At 49.1% G+C, this 24,443-nt stretch overlaps 11 protein-coding genes across 11 annotated transcripts in view; 8 read left to right on the plus strand and 3 right to left on the minus strand.

The window, feature by feature from the left end:
* The first annotated feature begins 926 nt into the window (after positions 1-926).
* Positions 927-2,471, plus strand: BDR25DRAFT_273467 (Nitroreductase). The gene is made up of 3 exons (XM_033687358.1): positions 927-1,643; positions 1,698-1,726; positions 1,918-2,471. Exons 1-3 carry the CDS (start codon positions 1,385-1,387, stop codon positions 2,236-2,238), a joined length of 609 nt encoding a protein of 202 aa, XP_033539987.1. The 5' UTR covers positions 927-1,384; the 3' UTR covers positions 2,239-2,471.
* Positions 2,472-3,266: 795 nt separating this feature from the next.
* Positions 3,267-8,780, minus strand: BDR25DRAFT_273470 (uncharacterized protein). The gene is made up of 5 exons (XM_033687359.1): positions 8,566-8,780; positions 8,086-8,292; positions 7,943-8,031; positions 5,430-7,895; positions 3,267-5,380 (listed from the first exon to the last, which is right to left on the minus strand). The coding sequence occupies exons 1-5, from the start codon at positions 8,708-8,710 to the stop codon at positions 3,389-3,391; spliced, it is 4,899 nt and encodes a 1,632-aa protein (XP_033539988.1). The 5' UTR covers positions 8,711-8,780; the 3' UTR covers positions 3,267-3,388.
* A 135-nt stretch (positions 8,781-8,915) lies between these two features.
* On the plus strand, positions 8,916-9,966 carry BDR25DRAFT_337968 (UBC-like protein). Its single transcript, XM_033693241.1, has 5 exons — positions 8,916-9,215; positions 9,271-9,350; positions 9,402-9,527; positions 9,578-9,657; positions 9,707-9,966. The coding sequence occupies exons 1-5, from the start codon at positions 9,143-9,145 to the stop codon at positions 9,765-9,767; spliced, it is 420 nt and encodes a 139-aa protein (XP_033539989.1). The 5' UTR covers positions 8,916-9,142; the 3' UTR covers positions 9,768-9,966.
* A 150-nt stretch (positions 9,967-10,116) lies between these two features.
* On the plus strand, positions 10,117-11,084 carry BDR25DRAFT_246316 (uncharacterized protein; the record flags this gene model as incomplete). The annotated part of the gene is made up of 3 exons (XM_033685923.1): positions 10,117-10,165; positions 10,215-10,375; positions 10,437-11,084. 3 exons carry the CDS (start codon positions 10,117-10,119, stop codon positions 11,082-11,084), a joined length of 858 nt encoding a protein of 285 aa, XP_033539990.1.
* A 98-nt stretch (positions 11,085-11,182) lies between these two features.
* BDR25DRAFT_246329 (RWD-domain-containing protein) lies at positions 11,183-11,982 on the minus strand (the record flags this gene model as incomplete). The annotated part of the gene is made up of 3 exons (XM_033685925.1): positions 11,183-11,736; positions 11,784-11,855; positions 11,916-11,982. The coding sequence occupies 3 exons, from the start codon at positions 11,980-11,982 to the stop codon at positions 11,183-11,185; spliced, it is 693 nt and encodes a 230-aa protein (XP_033539991.1).
* A 201-nt stretch (positions 11,983-12,183) lies between these two features.
* On the plus strand, positions 12,184-17,762 carry BDR25DRAFT_246320 (uncharacterized protein; the record flags this gene model as incomplete). The annotated part of the gene is made up of 5 exons (XM_033685924.1): positions 12,184-13,322; positions 14,234-15,143; positions 15,193-15,308; positions 15,359-16,305; positions 16,381-17,762. The coding sequence occupies 5 exons, from the start codon at positions 12,184-12,186 to the stop codon at positions 17,760-17,762; spliced, it is 4,494 nt and encodes a 1,497-aa protein (XP_033539992.1).
* A 411-nt stretch (positions 17,763-18,173) lies between these two features.
* On the plus strand, positions 18,174-18,628 carry BDR25DRAFT_363057 (uncharacterized protein; the record flags this gene model as incomplete). Its single annotated transcript, XM_033696674.1, has 5 exons — positions 18,174-18,239; positions 18,294-18,320; positions 18,352-18,461; positions 18,491-18,525; positions 18,603-18,628. 5 exons carry the CDS (start codon positions 18,174-18,176, stop codon positions 18,626-18,628), a joined length of 264 nt encoding a protein of 87 aa, XP_033539993.1.
* A 34-nt stretch (positions 18,629-18,662) lies between these two features.
* BDR25DRAFT_363058 (uncharacterized protein) lies at positions 18,663-19,843 on the minus strand (the record flags this gene model as incomplete). Its single annotated transcript, XM_033696675.1, has 10 exons — positions 18,663-18,742; positions 18,812-18,865; positions 18,896-19,078; positions 19,117-19,146; positions 19,190-19,265; positions 19,312-19,486; positions 19,523-19,565; positions 19,624-19,710; positions 19,757-19,783; positions 19,810-19,843. The coding sequence occupies 10 exons, from the start codon at positions 19,841-19,843 to the stop codon at positions 18,663-18,665; spliced, it is 789 nt and encodes a 262-aa protein (XP_033539994.1).
* Positions 19,844-20,069: 226 nt separating this feature from the next.
* BDR25DRAFT_363059 (uncharacterized protein) lies at positions 20,070-21,283 on the plus strand (the record flags this gene model as incomplete). Its single annotated transcript, XM_033696676.1, has 8 exons — positions 20,070-20,079; positions 20,149-20,298; positions 20,344-20,493; positions 20,568-20,772; positions 20,821-20,915; positions 20,968-21,017; positions 21,122-21,182; positions 21,243-21,283. The coding sequence occupies 8 exons, from the start codon at positions 20,070-20,072 to the stop codon at positions 21,281-21,283; spliced, it is 762 nt and encodes a 253-aa protein (XP_033539995.1).
* A 224-nt stretch (positions 21,284-21,507) lies between these two features.
* Positions 21,508-23,614, plus strand: BDR25DRAFT_363060 (uncharacterized protein; the record flags this gene model as incomplete). The annotated part of the gene is made up of 14 exons (XM_033696677.1): positions 21,508-21,541; positions 21,582-21,602; positions 21,642-21,701; positions 21,728-21,827; positions 21,851-21,959; positions 22,009-22,117; positions 22,181-22,250; positions 22,506-22,690; positions 22,781-22,834; positions 22,912-22,977; positions 23,006-23,075; positions 23,127-23,247; positions 23,318-23,366; positions 23,430-23,614. The coding sequence occupies 14 exons, from the start codon at positions 21,508-21,510 to the stop codon at positions 23,612-23,614; spliced, it is 1,233 nt and encodes a 410-aa protein (XP_033539996.1).
* A 74-nt stretch (positions 23,615-23,688) lies between these two features.
* Positions 23,689-24,443, plus strand: part of BDR25DRAFT_363061 (uncharacterized protein) — a gene marked incomplete at both ends in the record, with an annotated part of 1,221 nt that continues 466 nt past the window's right edge. The window contains 6 exons of the mRNA XM_033696678.1: positions 23,689-23,840; positions 23,882-23,999; positions 24,030-24,206; positions 24,244-24,273; positions 24,308-24,337; positions 24,375-24,394. Coding sequence (XP_033539997.1) covers positions 23,689-23,840; positions 23,882-23,999; positions 24,030-24,206; positions 24,244-24,273; positions 24,308-24,337; positions 24,375-24,394 — 527 coding nt within the window. The remainder of the gene's footprint in view (positions 23,841-23,881; positions 24,000-24,029; positions 24,207-24,243; positions 24,274-24,307; positions 24,338-24,374; positions 24,395-24,443) is intronic.

Here is a 24,443-nt window from a genome sequence, read left to right on the forward strand (position 1 = left end):
GGACGCTAGTAGATTCCATTGGCAGCAGATATGCTCACTGTATTTCCAGAGCCACCGTTCCTGGGGACTACCCCTCAGATTCATTGCACCTCGGGCGTTGGGATGCGTTTCTTTGGTAACCACGAAAACACGAGCCATTGGTGTATTGAGACAGATACTCAGCTGGCTAAACTGGCGATGGAAAGGGCAATGATAGACGAAATGAGACGAGTACGGGTCATACGGTTGAAGGCCAAGTCCGTATCTGCGGTTGGAGCTCTCGAGTGGCGAGGATGAGGGGTGGAAGCCAGAAAGTACAGGGCATCTGGGGTCGCGTCGATCATGACCCAAAGGGAGCGTAGCGTCTTAGCCAGGCTAATCCTAAGAATAACCGCCCCACGGATAATAGTCTTCCCGAGCTGAACCGCCTTACACGTGATCCGAGCGTCTCCGTAGCTCTGATTCGCTGACGGTAGCTTGTATGTTGTGTTGGGAAGCCTGAGTCGAATCCTGTTTGTGAATCAACGACCAAGATGTCTTTTCCCTCCTCAGCCCTCCAAAGATAGCACGATGAAACGGCAACTGGCAGAAGGAAGCCAGTAAGCACCTTGCCGTCATGGGAGCGGCGTCGTCAGAGAGCACAGTGCAGTCCGGATCTGCCACTGGTACGTTGCACAGTCTGAATTGTGCCTTGGCCTGAAACGGTGGATTCGATGGGCGCAAAAGCCCTCCGCCAATGCTCTATCGTGTGCAAGGCTTCACAGTTGTAACGGTGCGCGAAGAAACGGCGGCTTCGGAGGGCGACTCGCTCCGCATGCCTGATGAATGTTAGCTCGGCCAAAGCCAAGTTCAAACAAGGCTTTGCTTCCTTTCAAGCTTGCTTGGCGCCGAGGCGGCACCGTCCAACTCCCACACCAAGGCATCTGCAGCCCTGTTCTCCCTCGGCACAGGAATTGCTCCCGACACTCTTGCGAGGTAGCTATCGGCATCAATTAGGCACCGCATTCGCCGCTTCACCGACCTTTCAGGAGCCATATCCGGCATCTGGTTGCACCGTTAGATCGCGTTGTTCCTGCTGGCTGGGCTATCAAGCTTTTTTCGGCCCCGGAGATTCATGGTCGGGGGTTTCGCTAACCGATCTTCCAGGAACTACATTCCTCTCTCTCAGGCGGTAAGCTTTCAGGCAGGGTGGCTGAGCGGCACGGCTCAAGTACAAGAAGAAGCCAAGTACCTCTTCGTTTACTCTCTTCTACCTCTATCAATCACCGTCTCTCCTCTCCCGTACCTACCTCTTAGCCTGTGGCACATCTTGGTTTAGATATAGTCCTGAGATACTAGCCTTTGCCTCACGCTCTTACCACCCCGCACCTTCCCAGCCACCTTCCTAGTTTCTTAACACACAAACATGGCTTCTACAACTCCCTTTCTCACTGCCGTGGCTGGGCGTCGATCTATGTACGCTCTCTCCAAGGAGTCGCCTATCTCCAACGACCGTATCCTCGAGATCGTTAACCATGCTTTGAAACACGCCCCTTCACCCTTCAATGTCCGGAGCACTCGCTGCATTGTTCTCTTCGGCGAGGAACACAGCAAGCTCTGGGAGAATGCGTACAAGGTGACCGAGGCTGCTACTCCGCAAGCGATTGGCATTCTTGGCCCAAAAAGTTTGTCTCCAAGTCCCCCCTCTATGAACATCCACTAATTATACCCCACTTTAGTCAAGGGCTTTGAAGGCGCATACGGCACTGTAGGTCCCCCAAGTTTTTTTGTTGAGCCATATCATGGTATATCAGCACCTGTTACAGAATACAAATAAAGAAAATTGAATAATTTTATTGTTTCTAGACTAAATAAAATTAGCGGCAGGATCTAGGCTCCTTTCCCATTTCATACCCCACCAAGTCTTATACTGTTTAAGATTTTCTAACATTATCATAGTGTATGTTTTTTGACGACTCCGAGGCCTACAACGACCTGACTCCCCGCTTTGCCGCTCTCTCAAAGACCTATCCTGAGTGGGAGGAGCACTCTTCCGGCATGCACCAATTCATCGTCTGGACTGCCCTGGAGGCTGAGGGCTTGGGCTGCAACGCTCAGCACTACCAGCCATCAATTACCCCATACGTCAACAAGACCTATGACGTCCCCGCATCGTGGGCCCTCAAGTGTCAGATGGTGTTCGGGAAGCCCACCGCCCCTGCTGGTGATCCTAAGCCTAAGACTCACTTGGAGAAGGCGCTTAGGGTCTATGGTGCTTAGAGACCTTCTCTGTGCATCATTTCTTTCGTATAGACTACATCAGCAAAGAGCATTTCTGGCGAAACTTGGGGTACCCTGTCACTGGAATGACATTGGTGCGAAATCTTTCTAGATAGAAGAATTGAACAATTTCTTCTCAAGTTTCTATCCTTACAGCTTGTTTGCACATCTTTCAGAACAATAATATAGATGCTTTGTCTCGTAAGGCATCTTGCTGAAATTTTGGAGAGTATTATGAAGACACTGATTCCTGTCTTAAATCAGATTCTTGCCATGTTTTTATTTTTTATCGGCGATCTTCTTTCAAATCCTTCCGAGATATCCCTTCTCTCCCCTGAGGTGATTCCCATTGCGGTTTAAACTTATCGTTGCCCAATTACAGCCGCCTCGTTGAATCCGTGCCATCAATCGCTCTTCAATCCAGCCCCCGCACGAGATATTCCTTGCTCCGTCTAACCCACCACACTTCTCCCAAAAATCAAAAATCTCCTTAGCTCCGCCGCCTTGCACGCCCCCCTAACAATGCGTCGTGGAAACGTCTGGGAAATTTACGACTCATAACGCCTAGCCCCTGACGATCTCATACCGTCAATGTATTAGGCAAACCTCCTAGCTTATAACAGTGTCAGATGCAATTCCCATCTGACGCCAGCCTTATCTCATCAACAAACCATCTGGCCAAAGCGGTGGGACAAGGATACTGAGTCAGTCAAGCCATCCGTCCGTCATCCGTTTGCCAGGCTCATTTAGTGGAGCTTCCAACAAAGAGTGCTAGGGCAAACGGACTTTAGGCACCTTGTGGCTTGCGTGTGGTTTACAAGCGTTCTTAGGCAAGGACCAAAGGCTTAGATAAAGTTAAAACTTCTCACATCTGCTTTCTCCACCGAGCTACACCAACTAAGAGATACAAGATTCTGTGTATCGCCGAGGGAGACAGATATCGGCGGTTTTCGGTCAGAACGAGTCATGTTTATTTCGACCACATTTTTGCCACTGTTAAAAAACGCTTGCGTCGTGCAGACGCGTGTAGGCGAATGTAGAATCAAGCACTCTCGTTTCATTCCAAGCTCATTGCAAATTCGCAGGGGACTAACAAAACCACAAACTCCCCATCCGATCATGCCACTACAGAAGCCAATGACCGTACAAATCAATCATCTAGCACGCCGAACTCCTTTCCCACACTTTCCACCAATGCTCCCACTGCTTCAAAAATCTCCTTGTCTGCCCTCGCGACCATCCCAACCCTGACCAGCAACGGGTACAGCCTATGCAAATGCTTCTTATGCTTTGACTTCACGCCCAGAGCATCCGGAATAGCAGCTGGTTCACTCTTCAAGTCCCTAAGCTCTCTTAACACAAAGAGTAGCTCACGTCTCTGGCTCTCAGGCATAGGCCCTCGGCCTCGAAGGGGCTGATCAGCGATATACATTCGCAGAGGCAGGGCAGCACGGAGGATGAAGTAGGGTGCTGCTGCTTGGGCGAGTTTAATGCGTTTGGGAGAGCTGTCGTGGACAAAGACTAGAGAAATGAGTTCTGAGAGGCATTCGTATCCCATTTCTGGGCGAAGGGATGGTTCTGGGTCTTTGGTTTGGCCAAACCGAATTTTGTAGAGGTGTTCTAGAGGTGCGTTGGTAAGGTCAGTGATCTCACCTGGGGAGGGAGAGTGGATGATGGAGGTTGTGAATAGGTCGCGGGTGTATGTTCGTCTGAGGGTGTCCGATAGAGCTGTGGAGCCGAGGGGGAGAGTGATCAGCCTGCGCAATTTGGCAAACGCGGATATATCAAAGGCTTCATCCTTTTCAATGGATGCTGAGGGATTACTTGAGTCTAGTTGAGCGCGTGTGATAGCTCCTGCTAGACCTATAATCTGAGTCCATATTGCTTTAGCCTGCTCACTTTTCAGATCAGACAATCTGATAATCTGAGGCAACCCAGGCTCGAGAATAGCGAGCGCCGTGGTAGTGGACTTTTGCCAGAGTGTTGGACTCTTTCCTTCGCGCTGCCAGACATACTTCTCTTGGATTGGCTTCAAGAGACTAGCCAATGCGACGCTAAAAGCCCCAGTGATATACAGTTGGTCTTCGTTTATGTGTTTTATCGTAATACTTTGCAGTAGACTCATTGATGCTTTTGAGAGCGCAACGAAAGTTGGACTACGCTTTTCCGGATTAGTTGCGACGGAGTTATATGGCAGCGTAGCGAGCCGGCTCAGCAACTCAATCAAGAGCGGAGGCAGCTTTGGTGTTTCCGAGCGAACCATAGCCAAGCACTCCATGACTTGCGTCTGCAAAGGAGTCATGTGGTCGAGGTCTGACGAATATGCCACTTCGTCTGAGTCAATGATGCAGGTTTCGAGGTTAGCCAGCATTTCGGGAATGTCGGCATCCAAGGAACCATGAGCGAGGCGGTAGATGGACTTGAAAGCTTCGGCATACGCTACAAAAGCTTCCTGGCTCCCTTCTAGATGCTGGGGCCATGCTTCACGATGCTGGAAATAGCTTTTCCAAACGCTTGCTGTCTTTAGGAGCGGTTCGTTTCCCAGTGCCTGTGAATCTTCAATTCGGGATAATATGGTAGTAATCGTGGAGAATACTGATGACCCAAGAGCATGGGAATTACAGTCAAAGAAACGCTCAAGGTAGTCTAGCAAAGCTGACCATGCGTCACCAAGGTTTGTAGATTGATCAACCTGGTCCATATATGTTGACATCAACTTGCTGACGGAAGTTAGAACGGTTTTGGTAGTGTCATTCCAGGCAGCCATCTCGTCTGCAGTCGTTCGGTGCTCGCTATGGATTGACGTCTGGACGGAAAGGTTAGAATCGACCATGTCGAAAAGGACGGTGCGGAGGCACAGCATCCAGGCTTGCGACGATAGCTGGTCGGCGTAGTTTTCGAATATTCTCTGAATGGTCTGTACAGCGGAATTACGAAGTTCAGCTCGTCTGTCTATGGTGATCACTGACAAGTTCAGCAGTACCTGAAGCCACAGTGTGGGTATTGACCCTTGCTGAGAATGCCGTTGAACCATTTTTTGCACTTCGCATTGTTTCTCGACGCTGTCGAGCAATATTGGTAGTGCAGAGAGGTTACCCCGTGAATGTAGAAAGTCAGAAACGTTCCAAAAGAACGTGATCGTCTGCACAAATTAGTATGAAACCCGGTGTCATGCAATAACCAAAACCTACTGTAAGTGACATATTTAGATCTTCCTGTGCGGAGGAGAATCTGAGTAACAACTCAAGAAGAGTTGATAGTGAGGTATCAGGAACCGCAGCGAGGAAATCCGAGCAGACGAGTTGGACGGTTCCAAATGCTGATCGAGCGAGCTGTCGTGAAATAACTTCGATCTGACCAGAGCGAATAGCGTGTCCATTCCGAGCATTATCTTCTGATTCGTCTTCTACTATGTCGGAGGATTGGGAAATAAATACACTTAGAAGGCTAGCGAAGACCGAGTCCCAACCAGCGACGAGAGACTCTCCACATTGCTCCAAGACATTTTTCAATGCCTCGAGAGCAATCTGGTGAATCCTAATATCAGTATCATTGTAGGTCTCGTCTTCGTCGTCGTTGCTGTGCATAGCAGATATCTGGGTCTGAAGAGCGGAAAGGATTCTGATCTGGATGTCATTGCGTTGTTCGTCGACCATGGACAATTCCGCTATCTCCCTGACTGTTCGGGACAATATATCTGCTGCGAGCAATCTTGCTGATGCCGGTTTACTTTCGTCTGCAGAAAACCGGACGAGCTCAGCAACGAAGACATTCCAACCACTCTCAGGAGGATCATATTGAGCTAGCCTTGACTCATTCAGGGTTGCGAGTTCCCCAATCTTGTTCAACGCGAAGACTGAATCTCGAGCATTATTCTCAGTATTTAGAGAAATACCAGATACACTACCCATGCGACGCTGGTGTAGGGCCGGTGGGCGAACCAGATTAGTTGGCGTGCGTGAACCACTGTCACTCTCTGAGTGGAGAAGCATGCACAGGGCTTTCAGTAGCTCAACGAAAGAGTCGTTTGGAAAGTCCACTGTGCTTTCGAATAGCCTTCGTGCAGCTGCTTGAACCGCGGATGTTTCCGCTTCGACCTTCTCAAACGATGACTCTGTATCGACACGGTTTCCAGATGCAATTGGTGTACGAACGCCACTCTGGTAGTTTGACATTGCCATGACTAGGTCCGCGATCTGCAAAGTCTCAAAAATGATCGACCAGGCGGATTGGAGAGTCGGTCCCAAAGCGATTGCAAGGTTCAGTAATGCTCGAAGACATAAAAGGTTACGAGGGCCCAGCATTGGTAGGCTAGCTTCATGGGAAGGTCGTCGATTCTTGTCGAGGGACATCGAAGACGCCTGGCTCACGAGGCTATCAACACTTAGTAAGCCCTTTGCGTTAGTGAATACTCCGGCATTCTCGGGAGTTGGTGTTTTGGGTGATGCCATGTTTGCAAGGACGAGATTCGATGGGACCGCTGCTTTGCCAAGGGTTGTGAGAAAAGCATCCCGGGGGGTTGATAGTCGCAGGAGCCCCGCCACCTGTGTAAATTTTTGGACTGCTCGGACTAGAGCTCGATAGAAATCTGCGTCAAGGGCAGCATTGAGGAAAGTTGAGCAAGTCGCAAGAACAGCGGGCCAACATTCATTAACAAGTGCTGACGTAGTGCGAATCAGAAAATGTGCAGAATGATCCGTTAAAGTGAGCGGGTTAACAGGAACAGTTTTTTTTCGATAGGACTGGGTCCTCGAAAGCCGTCGATTGCTTGGCCCTGGAGAAACTGCCTCTAGGTCCTCCTTCGGTAGATCCTCGGTTTTGCTCCTTTTCTTACTCTTGCTTTCGTGGTGTACCGTCAGGGGTAGGACAAACTTAGCAAGGCTTTCAGAAAGATTTGTTATGCAAGTGAGGACTAGACTGTAGACATATGTCTCCGGTAAGGTTGGCGGGTCCGCTTTATCGAGATGATCCATGCAGGGTGTTTTTAGTGTACTCCATTGTGTACTGATTCCTGTATGATGACCGGGAGATGAGTCGGATACCGGCGTACCTATAACACCCGCAATTGCTCCAGCTTCCGCGACTGCTTGCTCAGAAGCCGTGTCTTTGCCATCGGTGCGGGCCGCTGGGACAGTAGAATGCTGGCCGATACCAATAATGGCCGGCTTCTCAGTTGCAAGACGTACGAAAGCTGCTAGGTTGTCCCCGAAGATGCATTTTTTTCCTTCCTGTTCGTCAAACTGACCATATATCTGAAGTACGAGGCGTGGCTCTGAATACAATCCACGGAAAATCTCAAGACATAGTGCTCTCTTCCAAAGTGGGGATGCCTCGGGGTCTAGCATGTGATTGAGCAGGCCCAAGGCGATTTCACATTCCGAAGGCATAATTGCCGAATGGTTGCGGATGAGTAGGAAAAGAATACGGAATGTACGAAGAGTGATTGGGAAGGAGTGCCTATCGGAGAGAGACCTGATGATCATAGGCATGAGTAAAGTTCGAAGAACCTGAGCCAGCTCGGTATGGGTAGAGATGATGCTGCCGTGATTGGACAAGATGGCTTCTATAAGCTCGAGGGTAGACGTAGCAGGAATGGAGGAGAACCGTATGAACGATGGCCTTTCCCCGGTCACAATCAGATTGAGATCGTTGAAGACCTACGTGGACTTAGCAGGAAGGTAAGTTTCTAGTTAATAATTCTGACCTTATAAGCATCGTAAGCAGCGGGTCTAACTGGAACAGGCCCTGCATCTCCAGTAACTTCCGTGATTGTTGGGATTTCTAAGGCCTTTTCTTGTCATGGCAGTTAGTATGAAACGTGAAGTAAGTTAGAGCAGATTTGTATACCATCTTCGGCCACCACTCTGTCGAAAACAGCTATAACGAGCTGTTGTAGAGTAGCTGCAGCTGTGTTGCTTACGGCAAAGTTCTTTGCATTCTGAAGGGCTGAGCATATCTGTAAAGTGATTGAGAGAAGCTCGCCGCGTATTTCGAAGGAATAATTTTGGAGAAGCGAGGGAAGCGCTTGCAGTATTTTGAGCTGTACATCGTGACCTAATATGTTGTTTAGTCCTGAATCCTAAGAGATGCTTGTAGACGTACTCAATGAGACTGAATCCTTAAATGCTTCGAGCACTTCTGTCAGCCTTTCCCTCGGCAACGCTCGAGCCACAGTGAGCCTCTGGAGACAAGAGACTCCTGTAGAACCAAATTTGGCATTATGAGTGCTACAGGCTATGAGAAACGGTGAAATAAAGTGCGGACGCCGAGAAAGGTCTCCCCCACTGTTAGCACGACAACAATCTAGGAGGTCAACGAACGTCTTACCTCCGGTTAACTGGGTTTCGGAAGTTACTGGAAGAGCCTTTAGGTCCTGCAGAGACTTCTCTGCAGCGTTTCTTAATTCCGTATTCTTGCGTTTTGAATCTTGAATAAGATTTCCGAGCTCAGATGCCAGAATCTGTGCTGTCATTATCCCCAGGTAACGGCGGGTGCATCTGTGCACAGTTTTGCGGTAGCACACAACAGAGGGTGCAAGAAAGTTTCGAATTGTTGTTGTAGTCAAGGTCAATGTCAGAAGGCAACCTGGCTTAGACAACTCGGGTCGGTAAAACCCTTTTCCGGACGATGAGCTAACCCCTCGATGTGCCTGCTGTTCTGGCCTGCCAAGGCTTTGTGACAGCCTGCCAGTTCCCCCGCGATCCTCGCCCTTCACCAGTGCTGTGCAATCACACGCCCTCATTCTTCCTAAACACCCCATCCCAAGCCTAGGAGTTTACAAAAACTCCAAAATAATACCGCATCCACGCACCACTGAAGAAAAATCCCACCATAACTTTACATAGCGGGGCTCAGCCCATATCCCTAACTCACTTCTTTCATCTCTTACCTAGCAGCCACCACAATGGGTGCAAAGGTTCCGCGTAACTTCCGCTTACTAGAAGAGCTCGAGAAGGGTGAGAAGGGGCTGGGGGCTGGTAGGACGACCCTTTCTCAAACATTAGAGTTCTGTTTGACCTAACTCACTTCCAGAGGCGTGTTCGTATGGTCTTGATAATGGAGACGACCTCCTGATGTCGGATTGGAATGGTACAATTCTTGGCCCACCACATGTAAGCATCCTTCATCCTCTGTCCTGCAACACGATCTGACCCAATGCTCAGAGTGTCCATGAGAACCGCATCTACAGCCTGAAGATCCACTGTGGCCCGAGCTACCCCGACGTACCCCCAGAGATATCGTTTGTATCGAAGATCAACCTACCGTGTGTTGATCAGAGGAACGGAAAGGTGGGGAGAATCCATAAGCTCAACGTTAGACCAGGCTAATCGCACAGAAGGTTGATCCCAGCAAATTGCCATGTCTTGTTCAATGGAAGCGAGAGTTCACTATGGAAACGATATTGATTGAGTTGCGCCGGTAAGTCGCCTCGGGGCGTCGCTTTGTTTTTATCTAATGCGAATTATAGATATATGGCACTTCCTCAGCACAAGAAGCTTCCGCAACCCCCGGAAGGCTCGTCATATTAGGCGGATTGACGATTGCCATATGTCTATCGTTACTAGGTGCTATAAGGGTCGGAGTGTTGGGGAAGAAGAGTGTATGCAGCGATTGGCCTTCTTGATCATTATGTCGTGCATAGGTATGGAGTTTGGGTGTGTCTAGGTTTTAGGAGCTAGAGAGAAGATGCTTTGACTCAGTACCAACATTCAGAAATTGACTTCTTTCGTTACCATCATTGCAATATTCAAGGTCCTTTGCAGGACGGCCTTAAAACCTAAGGCGTCGGTAAAAAAGTCCGTCACGTGAGCGGCTGTGGCGAAAATCCTCCAGAAATCGGGTTGCAGTAGAGCCCCCAACCTCTCCCACTCCTCATGCATGCCCCGATTTCTTCATCCTAAAAGCTCAACTCCGCACCGGGTAGCAGGTTAGTCACCACTCTTCGTACTGCTATCCTTTCTAACATCCTGCGAAAGCAATTGCCCTGTACCGAGCGCTGCTATCCCGATGTTCGTGCACACCACTTCCAGATGAGTGTCGAAACGCCTTGCAGAATGCCCTTCGCAACAAATTCCGAAGAAATAGAAAGATACAGAGTCCGTATCAGCTAGGTCTCGCTTTTAGGGCGGGCTATGAAGTTAGTTCTGCGAATACAGGCGCTCCGGTTGCTCTTTTGCTAACCTCAATGGGATACGCAGACTCTCGACCATCTCGATGGCGCCAGAACCGGCGATGAAGGGAGCATAGCATTCATCACATCTTTCATATCTACTTTGCCCCCCGGTATGACACGCCCTCCCCCTCCACGTCGCCCACAGCCTCCACCACATCCGTCCAAGAATCTGCTCGCGTGCCTTGCACCCGAGAGAGCTGTCCTCCATGTTCGTCCATATGCACATGTTCCGGGCCCGCGAAAAGTCCCAATATTAGCCTCTGCAAACGGCATACCGTTCTTACGTCTAGGAAAGCCTCAGCCGTTGAGTTTAAGCAGGATTTTGAGGCAGAAATTGGACAAGAAGATCGAGCGATTTGATAAGAAGATGATATTAATGAATTACTGGCGACCGATCGCTGAATATGAAGATCGGTGGGATGATATCATTTCGACGCACTTTGGGGTCCTACAGGGGGAGGGCAACAGGAGACGCGAAGAAGGGGAGGTCACTTGGGCATATGAGGTAGAGCAGGCTATGAGGGAAAATGCAAGCGCGCATGAGCGGGATTTGAATAGAGATAAGGCTATTGCATGGAAGATGCAGCGAATTGTGGACAAGGAGACTGCATTAGCGCTTGAGGAAGGCGAGAAGATCGTTAGAGGCCGTCGGGGGAGAAAGGAGAAATCTTAATGAGCTCTGCTCCCATAATCATCATTCTGAATTCCTGTGAAGCGTGGCATCTTGGTAGCCATGAGAATATTAATGAACCAGTAGATCCACTATATGTGTCATGAGACAGCCTCAATCTTCAACTTCTCCATCCCCTCCAAACCATCCTTTCCCTCATCCTCTTCACCTTTGCCCGCCAAGCCCTGTTGCCACAACTCCTTCCCTGTCAACCTCTTCTCCTCCTTAAATTTTTTCTTCTTATCCTCAGCCTCTTTCTCTTCTATCCTTCGCTGCTCCTCCTCCTGCAACTCCATCCGAAACCTCTCCCTCCAAGCCAAAAAGCTTTCCCTTGTCACAGCCGTGCCATGGAATTTCTTGTTCTCTTCCTCTTCGATCTTTTGTGCCTCGATTTCTTTGAGAGCTTGTTGTGCGGTCTTGCGGTCTTGGATTAGGAGCTCGACTAGGTCTTTGAGGGTGCTGACTAACGTGAAGACCATGGCCATGCCGATGTTTTCTTCAATTGTGTCATGTAGGGAGGAAAGCAGCTGTGCCTTGTCTTCTTGAATGTCGAGGAAGGGGTATTTTGGGGCATTGGGCGGGGCGCTAACGTCAAGTCGGGGAGCTTCGTCGGGGTAGGCTTCGGGGTACTGGACATTGAGGATTATTGTTGCTGCTGAATATTAGCATCATTTATAGGTAGTTAAGGGACCATAGACTTACGAGCTTCGGGCTCTTCTTCGTCGCCGCCAGCGTCAAGGATGATAGAAACTCGATATTCCGTCTCTGAGACATCTGGGGAGGTGAATGTCGGGCAAGCAATAGGAAAACCCTATAATCGCACAGTTTACGAACCTGTGATTTCGTCTGGGAAGATGGATTCGAGCACCTCTCGCTCCTCTTTCTGCTCTTCAATACCCATGATACAAGATTTCCGGTGCAGAATGTAGTTTATTCGAGGTCCACTGCTTGGAGGGGTTCTAAGCTAAGTCCCCTCCAAGCTCGGGCCAGGGAGATTTTCCGGCCTGGAAATTTTTGGAGCCTCCTCCACCAGCACATCACCACTTCAACGAGCATCGCCCTAAATCTCCCGACCTAAACGCCAAAATTACCGCCCACAATCATGGCGAAAACGAAGCCGCAAGACCGCTCACGGAAGTCCAAGAAGCACGGAAAGAATGGCGCCTCCAATGGCACCCCTAAGAAACCTAAGGCCTCGCCTGAAACACTTCTCGTCCAAGCCGCTGCCTTCCTCCAGACTTCACAACCTGACGAAGCGCTCGTGCATGTGAAACGCGCCCTCGGTCTCCTTCAGCCTACTTCCAAGCCAACATTAGCTGCGTTACCTGCATTGAACCTGCTGGGGGAAATAAATGTCGAGTTGGGCGAACCCGACAATGCAAGGGAGGCATTCCTGGCAGCAGTAAATCTAGATGAGGAGGGCATGGAAGATGGCGCAGAGAAGTTCCTATGGTTGGCACAACTCTGTGAAGAAGGTGGGGTAGAGAGTGTGAAATGGTTTGAGAAGGGCGTAGAGGTGCTGAAGAGGGAGGTTGGGGAGCTAGAAGGCAAGCTCCAGAAAGCCGAAGTCATCGAGGTGCTAGAGGAGAAGAAAATAAAGGTGGCGAATGCGCTGTGCGGAATTGCGGAGGTCTACATGACAGATCTTTCGTGGGAAGAGGATGCCGAAGCTCGATGTGAAGCCGCCGTCACGGAGGCTCTACTCGTTGCGCCGAGTAGTCCAGAACCCCTGCAGACGTTGGCATCGATACGGATTTCACAACTGAGGATAGATGATGCGAAGGCGGCTCTCACAAGAAGTATGGAGCTGTGGAAAGAACTGGATCCCGATGACCCTCAAGTGCCAGATTTCTCCACCAGGATAAGCTTGTCAAGGCTTTTAATGGAAGCTGAAATGGAGGAAGACGCAATCGAGGTGCTAGAGAGATTAATTGGAGAAAACGACAGCAGTGTGGAGGCTTGGTATCTAGGAGGGTGGTGTCTGCATCTCCTCGCCGAGAAGCAGAAGGCGGGGGAGACGTCGGACACGGTCACTTCCCTCATGCGCGCCAGCCTTGACTGGCTGGAGAATTGCCTGAAGCTCTACTCAATGCTTGAATATGAAGATGAACGATTAAAGGACCACGCGAGTGAGCTTCTCAAGGGACTAAATGACAGTTTGGGACCGTCAAATGGTGAAGAGGAAGAGGAAGAGGAATGGGAAGATGCAGATGATGATGGTGATGAAGAAATGGAAGGTACGTGAGGATTGAATCGGCCCCCAAGACTTGCACACAAGGAAAGTTACGGTACAGAGATTCTGAAGAAGCTGGTGCACTTCGAAGCAGCGCCGTGGCACCAAAGTGTGGTAGCGCAGGTGAGAGTGCCGAAGGAGACTGGAGAGCAGGATCAGCGGCATTCTCTAGTGCGTTCAGCGCCTTGAGTAGGGTGGAAAGTAATGATCGCCATCTCAATGGACTCGCTGTCTAGTGGAGCACAGCCTACGGTGTACGTAACTGTCAAAGAAATGTTGCAGGACACCTCCGCCACCAACGCATTGTACCATCCTCCTGGGTAAGGCGCATTCTCACCTCTCACCTTCGTGACCCTTACCCTCGGTGTTGTCCCAATTCTCGCCCCATCTATTTAGCTCACGCAATCGCAAACATTTCAGTAACCATGCCTCCCAATAATGCACGCTTAGGTAATTCATTTTGGGATTATATAATAGCCTAGAAGCTAATTCCGCCTTTGAAACGAAACACAAGGCCCGTGATAAGCCGCATCGAGTCTCGGCGAACTTCTCCGCCCAGGTTATGCGCCTCGAAAGCCGCCACCAAAGAGAGTTCTGTCCCGCCATTTCCACGACCACGACCGCCCGAGCCGGCGCCTTCGTTCTCTTGCGCGCTCCTTCCTATGTGTTCCTCCCACGCTCCTCCCGCGCTCCCTCACTCTCCTCCCTCGGCTCATGAAGAGACAGCCGAAACCTACTCCACTTCCACGTCATAATCTTCAGCTTGAGTGCTGAGGGGTTCCCTATCAAGAACGTGGGCAGTCGATGCCCTTTCGCCTTGTTGACGAATGATCTTTTACCTTCTTTATCCGTTACGTGGGTGAGTGTGCTCCACACATGTCTAAAACTTCAATAGAGACACTAAGCACGTGTATAATAGTACGACTGAACCACCCAAATTATCTCCTACCCACCCAATTCGACGCGCTTTCCGGGCACATGGCACTGCGACTGCGCGCCACTGGCTCCTATCCATCCTCCTAACCATAGCGATATCCGTCCTACTGTGCTATCCGGCCCTCTTTCAAACCGATAGCCCCGCAGCGGCCGGACTTCGTAGTCTTCCCAAACATGTGTGGACTTCAACAGCAGAGGTGCAAGGGGATAGGATTGCTGATGTAGAGGTCCGGCAAGTTTGGGTACATGGCCATTACATGAATGCCATAGACGTGCAGGTACTGCGTCAAGCCCTCTATGTTCAAAATTCCCTCATCCGCGATGGTTTTGGCGTGGAGGCAGGGACCGCTATCGCAAGCTTCAATTCGCATGCCTCCGGCCGCAATGGATGTGCTATGGACTCTGCCCCTAGGTTTACTTGGGGCTTCCACACGCCTTTGATGTATTGGAACTGTTCATCAGATGCTCTCGAACAAGACTCGGACCTTTTAGCAACCATCAACTCGAGGACCACAGATCAATCGACTCTCAATCTCACTCTTCGCCCAAGTACGGTCTTCGCAGGTAAAGCATTTGTTAACAAGAAGCTGCAAGCTGCCGATGCGCTTGTGATTAGTCTGTTCGACCAAACCAATTCCAGTCTCGGTGCTACGTGGGATGTGCGATCAATGTCATTAGCCAATGATCTCTCGTCTGAATGGGCCATATTTCCGCAGGACGGCAAAGTTGTCAGAAGCAGGCTCTATGAGTTTCGCTTCGAGCAGATGAGCTGGTTCTGGGACTTAGGTCTAGCACTCTCTTACTCCGGCATTGTAATATACCTGATCCTTGAGATAAGGAAGCTTCATGCTCTGAAGAGCTGGGTGGGCCTCCTCACCACAATTGGCGCCAAAGTCAGCTCTTCTACATTTCAGTCGTGTTCTACGCTAACTAGCTTTCCAGATGGCAGTTTGTGTCATTGCAAGTTTTACCCTCTGCACCTATCTTGGTCTTAACTTGGCACGTGTACCCAAGGAACTCTTTCCTTGTGTTGTCCTATTGTTTGGGCTAGGAAACATGTAAGCCCCGTTTCTCTGAGCAATAAAAATTCTAGCTTAACCTTCATTAGCGGCCGCCTGATCGACGAAGTTCTTAAGACTCCCCCAGAAATGCCTCCGGTCCAACGCATTGGAAATGCAGTTGGGGCAGTGGGGCATTTGTCCCTGTTAGTCGCAGCACAGAACCTCCTCTTCATCTATGGGCTATCGCTAGCAGTAACACCAGTGGTGGTTGATTTTTGTATATTTGGCGCCGTAACGCTAGTCCTAGATTTGGTATACCACTTTACCTTTTTCCTGGCCGTTCTTAGCGTAGAAGTACAGCGGTTAGAGCTTCAAGATTCCCTTGAGCGAGCAGACCTGATCCAAGCATCAAAGAATGGAAAACAAGAACGTCAGACCTGGCTCGGCGCCTTTCGAGAGGGGGCCTTACCATTCAGTACGCGATTTGCAGGCTCTGTTGCTATCGTCTCTTTGATCCTAGCTCTCAACTGGCATTTCTTCGACAGTGGAAGTCGACCAATAAGCCTCCGTGGGACTTTCAATAAGCTATTCGGAAGGCAGCCACGGGCCACTCCTGCGATCTTACCATGGGCTCTCTCGCCAATCAATCAAGCTAGAACACCTGCCGAATGGCTGAGGATACAAGACTGCAACACAGCAAAAGAACTTGTCAGCTTTATCAAGCCGGATGCCTATTCTTTCACAGCCCGCGTCTACGATCCACTTTTGGTCGTTCTGAGAGGAGCGAGAGGTAGAGACGCTTCTGAGAATCCAGCACACCTTTTGGGGGGATTACGACGTCTCGCCCATGAAAACGCTTTTCCAGCAGCTCTGATTATGGTGTTTTTGGTTGCTGGTGTCACCTTGCTGATGAATTACCTCTTATGGAGCGGACTTCCTAAGACCACCGATGAGGAGAACGACAAAGACACCCTTTTCTCTGTCAAAACTTTGCCATCTTCACAGACTCTAGATATCGTGCGTCTGACTGCTTGTCCGAAAGGCCATCTCTTGAGTCTCAGCTTGGATAGATCGGCATCCATTTGGATCCATGAACCTGGGAAGTATTCTGGCACCACCCTTCAAACAGCAGGAATGGCTCCATCCCTATGGCCTATTGTCGCATCCACATTTAACGATAACGGTTCCGTTCTTGGCCTCTGTTCTGACAGCGGACAGGTCGGAGTTTGGAGTCTTGCTAGAGGTGGTTTTCTCTTTTCCTCGACAATTGAACTGCGAGGCCATGTCCCAATACTCTTCGCGTTCGTGACCATCCATACTACGAACCAGGATAAGCTTTTCCTTATCGTTGTCACTTCGGACGGCTATCTAACTGAGATTGAAACACAGACTGGGGGTCACCACACCAAACTCATTTGCCCCTCACCCATTCTGTCAGCGACCTTGTTTACCTGCGCAAAGAACGATACAAGCTTGGTGTATGTGAACAAAGCAGGCAAAGTTCACATACTACCCCTCACAAATCATAATCGACGGACTTCCGAAATAGTCGCCGGCCTAGATCCCGGCCCGCCTCCAGGCACTAAGGCGGCAAAGATCAAATGGGTTTACTCATGCTCAAGCCTCGGTTTAATATTCGCGCTTCGGGCTGGCGAAGCGGAAATAATTGACTTCCAAAGCCGAGCGTTAATCCATACACTTGCGATCGGCCTAGTAAAGCCGCACTCATTCCGGATCCTACATTCTGCCCGCCGCCTCTGTCCTTGCGGAGGTCCAGCCGTGCATTCCCTCTCAGTCGCGTACTCGGAGCAGGACCAAGACCATACCATCATGCAGACGTTTACTCTCAACGAGACTCCCAGTTCCCAAATGTGCCTAAGCAAACCTTCTGATAATTCGACCTCCAAGTGCCAAAGTCTCGACCGGGCAGTCGAGGCTGTATTCTGCATAGAACCGGCTGGGGTCTGGGAGTCTACAACCATGCAAAGCGTTTTAGGGATCAGAAAATGTCCGTCAACGCCTACACCTTCGTCATCCGCTTCAGGCGTCGATACCGGGTACTTCACGACATCCCCGGGTACGACGGGAACCGCACTCAAGCTGCGCGCTAAGGAAGACAAACACGGCAGGATATTCTCCTCCTTTAATAAAACATCGTTCGCACGACCCAACAAGTCAGAGCGCCCGTCTGCAGACTCATATGATTGGGAAATCTGGATGCTTTCAACATCAGGCGATTTCATGTCTCGGCCTCTACTCGACGGGGATGAGTTAACACCTGAAGTTGAACATGCCGGCTTGGATGATCGACTGTTTGTTGCGTCGGCAGGCCCGATTACGAGACTAGGGAAGAGGAGCGTGGCGGTTGGGTTCGGCAATACAGTCAAGATTATTACGTTAGGCAAGGAGTCGTTTGATGGTGGTGTCGGTGCTGATGATGGAGGGTTAAGCCCTGGTGTGGGTATGTATAAGTCGAGGCCGAGGAAAGGGACGGGGAGGAAGACGCAGTGAGTTCATCGGGCTCTAAGAGTAACAGCAAGCAAAAAAGGGGAATGGAAGGAGAGAGTGTGGGAAGTCGAATCAGCATTGTTCTTGGCACGAATGATCTTTTGGGCTGACTTGTGAGGGGAACCAAGTCAGGATATGATATATAACGAAGGTGTCTGGATTTTATGGCAATAGACAGGCGGCTGGAGTACTGGGGGTTTGCTGTAGAGGAGAGCTTTTACGATGTAAATGAACTGGGTGGGATAAGTTGGGGATGATTGGTGCTAATTTGGATTCAGTCTTGAGATGGCATTGTGTTGTTGTGACAACCTTGGGAGAATTTGTTTTCTTGTAGTTGTGCAGGGCTTTGTATCCTTGGGGAAGTCTCTGCTTTTACGAACAGCATCTTTAGCATTATGATTGGGTTTCGAACGAATGGATATATATCTGAAAGCTAATCAGCTTTTGCTCTACGTCTTCGGCTCTCTTTCTTCCTTCTCAGTTTCATCCCTGTGTTCTAACAGCAGAACGCCGTCGCGTTGATGTCTCGTGGAGCTAGCCGTCAAAAGTCCAGCTTATTTAGTGAAAGGGAGGGTTTCGAAGTGGTAGATAGCAAGGAAATATCCGGGATAACTATCCAATTTTCATTCTAGCGTGGATCGAAATATACCTGAAGAGTACAGACAGGCTTAATAGCATGAATAAGCGAGAAATGTATTTGAGGTAGAATGATGATTCAACAGATTCGCAAGCCACCAGTTTATTCTAAGAAAAGTTCAGGCAAATAGTCCTGGCCAGTAAAAAATGCCCTGCCTAATATCTATCTTATTTAAGTGCGTAAAGTGCGCATTGCGTGATCGTAAGTGGCAGTTCGTGGGTGGACTGAATGAAAGCATGATACCTTTGCGCTCGGAATTGTATGTGTTAACGTCCCTCACTGCGTAGTGAGACACACTGTATGGCGAGACAAATGAGGAGTACTTTGACTTTCAGCAACCAGAAAGCTCATGCGCACGACGAATATTGCTACAAAAATAATCTGCTACAGCTAGTTCTAAATATCTATGTTCCACTTTGCCCAAAAATTACACTCGCATCGTTGCTTCCGCGCCTGATTTGTACAGCGCCTTATGTCGTGGCATAACATGCTTCCCTACCCACAGCGCCAACCTCAAGCCTTTTTCGCTCCGAATTTTTGTAGAATAGCCTTATCCTACCCTCACAACCTCCCTCCAATACCAGGAAGTCATCATCAGCCCTATGCGCACTGCGGCGCGCAGTTTCATGTAGTGCCGCCCTGTCGATTGGTACTTCCAGCAGAAGCAAACCACCGATCCAGGCTAATGCGAGATGACCCCGCACGGCTTACCTCATGAACCGGTAGGGTATTTTATTGTAAGATATGTGGCTGTGCGAGTTGCACAAGCGTTTAGATTATCTTTAAATCCAACTTGGGATTGGGAGCAGTGATAAGACATGGCCTGGTGCTTGTTTAGTCAGCCAACGCGCTTCCAGCGTCGAAACTAGCTTCAACACAGCGATCCTACATACTTTAAGATGCAGTCCAACGCACAGCGATACCTATTTTGTAACGTAGAGACATGCCATTACGACGCCCTTGAGCTCCAACGCCTGCTGTTGTTCTCTCTGCTGACCGATCACTCGCACGCCTAGCCCTTCGGCCTGGTCCTATTGGCCTTGATTGCTGTACGTCGACGCCAGGATGTCTAGTTAAGCGTGTCGAGATGCTCCGCGCCAAGCACCCCCATGCTCACCTCCATCACTCGCACGCCCAGCCCTTCGGCCTGGTCCTATTGGCCTTGATTGCTGTACGTCGACGCCAGGATGTCTAGTTAAGCGTGTCGAGATGCTCCGCGCCAAGCACCCCCATGCTCACCTCCATCACTCGCACGCCCAGCCCTTCGGCCTGGTCCTATTGGCCTTGATTGCTGTACGTCGACGCCAGAATGGCCTTGAAGGCATGGCGAGGTCTTCACCTGAGCCTAATTACTTTCCACCAGTTGCTTTCAGCTGGCCATCTTCAGCTAACTAGTCGGCGGTTAAAGCTGACTGTCTGCGGACAACCCTCTCTTTGCACTGGGCATTCTCTGAAAACTCTAGCAAGCAAAGAGCCTAAATGCTAACTAAACTATAGAGCAAGCAGCCTTAACTAAACACAGCAGAGATCTCTAAAGTCGCAGGTACACTTATTCATTACCTAGCCTATTCTCTTCACCCTAAGGATGAATTAACTGCTGCAAACACTAAGAATTAGGTGATTTTAGCTTTTTAGTAAAGTAACAGCTATTACTGCCCGTCTGCGCACTTATTATGAAGCAAAGTCGCTGCTAAAAAAGCCACCGCTTGCCACTTAAACTAAACCTGGTTAGTCTGAGGAGCTGCAGCTAAGTTAAAGCCATCGTCTCAAACACATTGCAAAACAGAGAAGCTGAATATGTGTATGCCACAGGATTGAACTCGACCGGTCACATTGCCTTTCAATTAGTCACGTCACTTCTTGACTGGACGGAACAAAAGTCCACAGCTGAGCAAATATCGGGTATATAAAGACTTATCAGTCCTCCCTTTATCTTTCAATCATCAGGGAAGGCCACTCAGCACTTTACTTTTACCCTATATTCAATCCTGCGTCTCTATAACATCAAGCAATTCTTATTTGCTTTAATCAACTCACAAACAACCATGTCTGTTAGAACTTTCACGAACACATACTCGCAAGTGTTCCACCACAAGGGTACGTGTCTACACTCCAAGGCTAAGACAATAATCTCGTACTGACACCCGTCTTTGGCCAGGTGTGAACGTAAGCCCTCAAGAACACGCCGATGGGAGGCTTGCAACCTTCCGACAAGCTTGTGTCAACACAGCCCTACTTGACCCAGGCGTTGGGTCTGCCCAGTATAGTACCATCACTGGAAACGGGACTGGCAATCAGTGGGCAATCTTTTTCAAGGATTAAAAGTTCAACATTATTGTCCATTACGACCATGCAAAGCAGGACAAATTTACTAGGGTGAGGACAAGGACGATCGGGTATACGTTATCTGTCACCGTAGTCCAGGAATGCAGGCCAATGGCGGACAATGATGGAAGCAGGGAGCCGCGCCATATTTCTGTGTCACTTGTGTGAAGGATCTCTGAGCCGAGAGCGTAGTGGTCCGGTGGTACGCAGGCACCTAATGGATGATAACCGGCGGGTTGGCGTCAGGAGACAAATTGGCACTACTTGAAATGAAACATCTTGTTTCTCTTACTCTTGTGATCCAAGATTTTATATTTGGCCACGCACAAATCCAGCAACAATCATGACATGTTGTTCTAAGGCATTCGGGGCCTTATGCCTGCGTGGAAAACACATTTAGACAACGCAGTCGAGTTCAATCCTGTGGCATACACATATTCAGCTTCTCTGTTTTGCAATGCGTTTGAGACGATGGCTTTAACTTAGCTGCAGCTCCTCAGACTAACCAGGTTTGGCTTAAGTGGCAAGCGGTGGCTTTTTTAGCAGCGACTTTGCTTCATAATAAGTGCGCAGACGGGCAGTAATAGCTGTTACTTTACTAACAAGCTAAAATTACCTAATTCTTAGTGTTTGCAGCAGTTAATTCATCCTTAGGGTGAAGAGAATAGGCTAGGTAATGAATGAGTGTACCTGCGACTTTAGAGATCTCCGCCGTGTTTAGTCAAGGCTGCTTGCTCTATAGTTTAGTTAGCATTTAGGCTCTTTGCTTGCTAGAGTTTTCAGAGAATGCCCAGTGCAAAGAGAGGGTTGTCCGCAGATAGTCAGCTTTAACCGCCGACTAGTTAGCTGAAGATGGCCAGCTGAAAGCAAACTGGTGGAAAGTAATTAGGCTCAGGTGAAGACCTCGCCATGCCTTCAAGGCCATTCTGGCGTCGACGTACAGCAATCAAGGCCAATAGGACCAGGCCGAAGGGCTAGGCGTGCGAGTGATGGAGGTGAGCATGAGGGTGCTTGGCGCGGAGCATCTCGACACGCTTAACTAGACATCCTGGCGTCGACGTACAGCAATCAAGGCCAAAAATTAGGACCAAGCCGAAGGGCTGGGCGTGCGAGTGATCGGTCAGCAGAGAGAACAACAGCAGGCGTTGGAGCTCAAGGGCGTCGTAATGGCATGTCTCTACGTTACAAAATGGGTATCGCTGTGCGTTGGACTGCATCTCAAATTATGTAGGATCGCTGTGTCGAAGCTAGTTTCGACGCTGGAAGCGTGTTGGCTGACTAAACAAGCACCAGGCCATGTCTTATCACTGCTCCCAATCCCAAGTTGGATTTGAAGATAATCCAAACGCTTGTGCAACTCGCACAGCCACATATCTTACAATAAAATACCCTACCGGTTCATGAGGTAAGCCATGCAGGGTCATCTCGCATTAACGTATTGGCCACCCGGTCGGGCCAGCCACCCAGTCGGGCCACCTTGAAGAACACCAAAAATTACCAAGTTTGCATGGTAATATCTCCACAACAACGTTATAATAAGCTATAAATTTTTATATACTAGCTATTTATAAACTAAAGAATAAATCTACTAGAATTTTTTATAACTTTATTTATCTTTTTTAAAACCCTAACTTTGAACACGAGGAACATGCCTTTAATTTCTTTAAATGCAAAGGTATTTTTTTTTAAAAAAAAAAAAGAATCTGTGTCTATTCTATACCCTACATAAAGCCGGTATGTAATGTTTTATAATTTATTATAACGTTGTGGTGGAGATGCACAAGTTTAAAGTTTTGGAGTGTGGCCCGACTGGGAGGCTGGCCCGACCGGGTGGCCAATACGTTAGCCCGGATCAGTGGTTCGCTTCCGCTGGAAGTACCAATCGACAGGGCGGCACTACATGAAACTGCGCGCCGCAGCGCGCATAGGGCTGATGATGACTTCATGGTATCGGAGGGAGGTTGTGAGGGTAAGATAAGGCTATTCTACAAAAATTTAGAGCGAAAAAGGCTTAAGGTTAGCGCTGTGGGTAGGGAAGCATGTTATGCCACAACACAAGGCGCTGTACAAATCAGGCGCGGAAGCGACAATGCAAGCGTAATTTTTAGGCAAAGTGGAACATAGATATTTAGAATTAGCTGCAGCAGATTATTTTTGTAGAATTATAGCAATATTTGTCGTGCGCATGAGCTTTCCGGTTGCTGAAAGTCAAAGTACCCCTCATTTGTCTCGCCACACAGTGCGTCTTGCTACGCAGTGAGGGACGTTATTTATCTTTTTACAGCGGTCAACTTGGAAGCCTTTTGTTATTTTGGGCTCATGTCACATCTTCGCAACATTTCAGCGACATGGTTGTACTAATGATATTACTTAGGGCATGGGCTTGTCTAAATATCTTGGATTAGAATGACCTGTACTCAACTCTCCTATCCAATCGCACTTACTAACATTAGTCTCTCCATCCAAACTCTATGCTCTAAACTAGAATTCACCCGTAAACGAAGCCGCCGCCTCAGCAGCCTTCGGGTAAGTCCTAGGGTGTTTCCATATCTACTAGTTGACGGTTAGGTTGATGATTTGGGACCACTGTTCCTAGGTAACCTCTATCCTTACGACACCAGTCTACCCGCTCTGGGTTGTTAGAGGTCATTGTAGCCTTGGCTTGAGCCTAAATTTACACGTTTTCAATTGTAATTTTCATCATTGAGCTGTTTCATATTCACTTATGTGTTGCGGAGTGGAGAGAGGAACGGCGGAGATAGGAAGCGTGAACACCACTGATCCCTACCATGCCGAGCTGAGCCACCTTCCAGGATATCCTAGGTTTAATAGTGTCCAAAAGATAGGCTCCGTTTCTCATATATTAAAAACAGAACAAATGGGGCATCTGTAAGGAGGGGTCGTTTCAGTCCTAAAAGTAAAATTACCTACTATTCTTTGGCACTGTATTTTATTTCTTAATATACCATGTGGTATTCACACACCAACCTTGACCGAGCCTTGGCGCCCTCTTTGGTTAGTCATTCTCACCGCTTTACTAAACGACTTGTTACTCAGGCTGCAAAGCCGCAGCTAGGAGGAGTCGTCCTCTGCTCACCTTCTGCTCAATCTCCACCCCAGTGCTGCTCAGGCTCCTCAATCTTTCCTCACCCATGCTCAGTCCCATTTTTGGGTCCTCGCTATTATTGGCTACCCATGCCCTGTCTATTTCTGCTATCCCTCATGAATCTTGCCAACTCTACGCGACAGTCTTACAGGACCCGGTATTAGGTTTCGTGGTCCCCAAACCGGACCACCCACGAATGTAGTGCAGTCGCACTCTTATTTTTCCTACTTGCTCTTTGAGTCTTGGAGAATGGCAAGAACGAAGAGCCCAGCCAAGACCTTTCGCCAAGCCAAAGAAAAGGGATCTGGATGAGATACACGCATTGGGGATGGTAATCCGGCATTCACTAAGCCCAGGGCTTCCAACGGGCCGTACTACGGTCCGTACAAAGTGAACCGTAACGGTCACGTGTTCAGTACGAACGTACCGAGTTCGTGAGCCGTACCGTACGTTTAATGATGCCCTAGGTACGGTACGTAGTACGGATTGTATTACCCTTTTGGGAAGTTTGTATACACAGTTATGTTACAGCTATCCAACCCCTCAGTACCCTAGGATTGGCACGGGGTATATAGGCTCCTAGGCCTCCGTACCTCTGCCTCCAACCCTAAGGTTT

This window comes from Lindgomyces ingoldianus (genome assembly GCF_010093535.1).
Source record: "Lindgomyces ingoldianus strain ATCC 200398 unplaced genomic scaffold BDR25scaffold_62, whole genome shotgun sequence".
Classification (NCBI taxonomy): domain Eukaryota; kingdom Fungi; phylum Ascomycota; class Dothideomycetes; order Pleosporales; family Lindgomycetaceae; genus Lindgomyces; species Lindgomyces ingoldianus.

What these genes read in the sequence shown, in the direction of transcription:
- BDR25DRAFT_273467 (XM_033687358.1), top strand. Translation starts at nt 1,385, where the DNA reads ATGGCTTCTACAACTCCCTTTCTCACTGCCGTGGCTGGGCGTCGATCT. An exon ending in TGGCATTCTTGGCCCAAAAA is followed by an intron (nt 1,644 to 1,697) that starts GTTTGTCTCCAA and finishes ACCCCACTTTAG; the next exon opens with TCAAGGGCTTTGAAGGCGCA. An exon ending in TTGAAGGCGCATACGGCACT is followed by an intron (nt 1,727 to 1,917) that starts GTAGGTCCCCCA and finishes ACATTATCATAG; the next exon opens with TGTATGTTTTTTGACGACTC.
- BDR25DRAFT_273470 (XM_033687359.1), bottom strand. Translation starts at nt 8,710, where the DNA reads ATGACAGCACAGATTCTGGCATCTGAGCTCGGAAATCTTATTCAAGAT. An exon ending in CGAAACCCAGTTAACCGGAG is followed by an intron (nt 8,293 to 8,565) that starts GTAAGACGTTCG and finishes ACAACATATTAG; the next exon opens with GTCACGATGTACAGCTCAAA. An exon ending in CAGAGTGGTGGCCGAAGATG is followed by an intron (nt 8,032 to 8,085) that starts GTATACAAATCT and finishes TGCCATGACAAG; the next exon opens with AAAAGGCCTTAGAAATCCCA.
- BDR25DRAFT_337968 (XM_033693241.1), top strand. Translation starts at nt 9,143, where the DNA reads ATGGGTGCAAAGGTTCCGCGTAACTTCCGCTTACTAGAAGAGCTCGAG. An exon ending in CAATTCTTGGCCCACCACAT is followed by an intron (nt 9,351 to 9,401) that starts GTAAGCATCCTT and finishes CCCAATGCTCAG; the next exon opens with AGTGTCCATGAGAACCGCAT. An exon ending in ATATTGATTGAGTTGCGCCG is followed by an intron (nt 9,658 to 9,706) that starts GTAAGTCGCCTC and finishes TGCGAATTATAG; the next exon opens with ATATATGGCACTTCCTCAGC.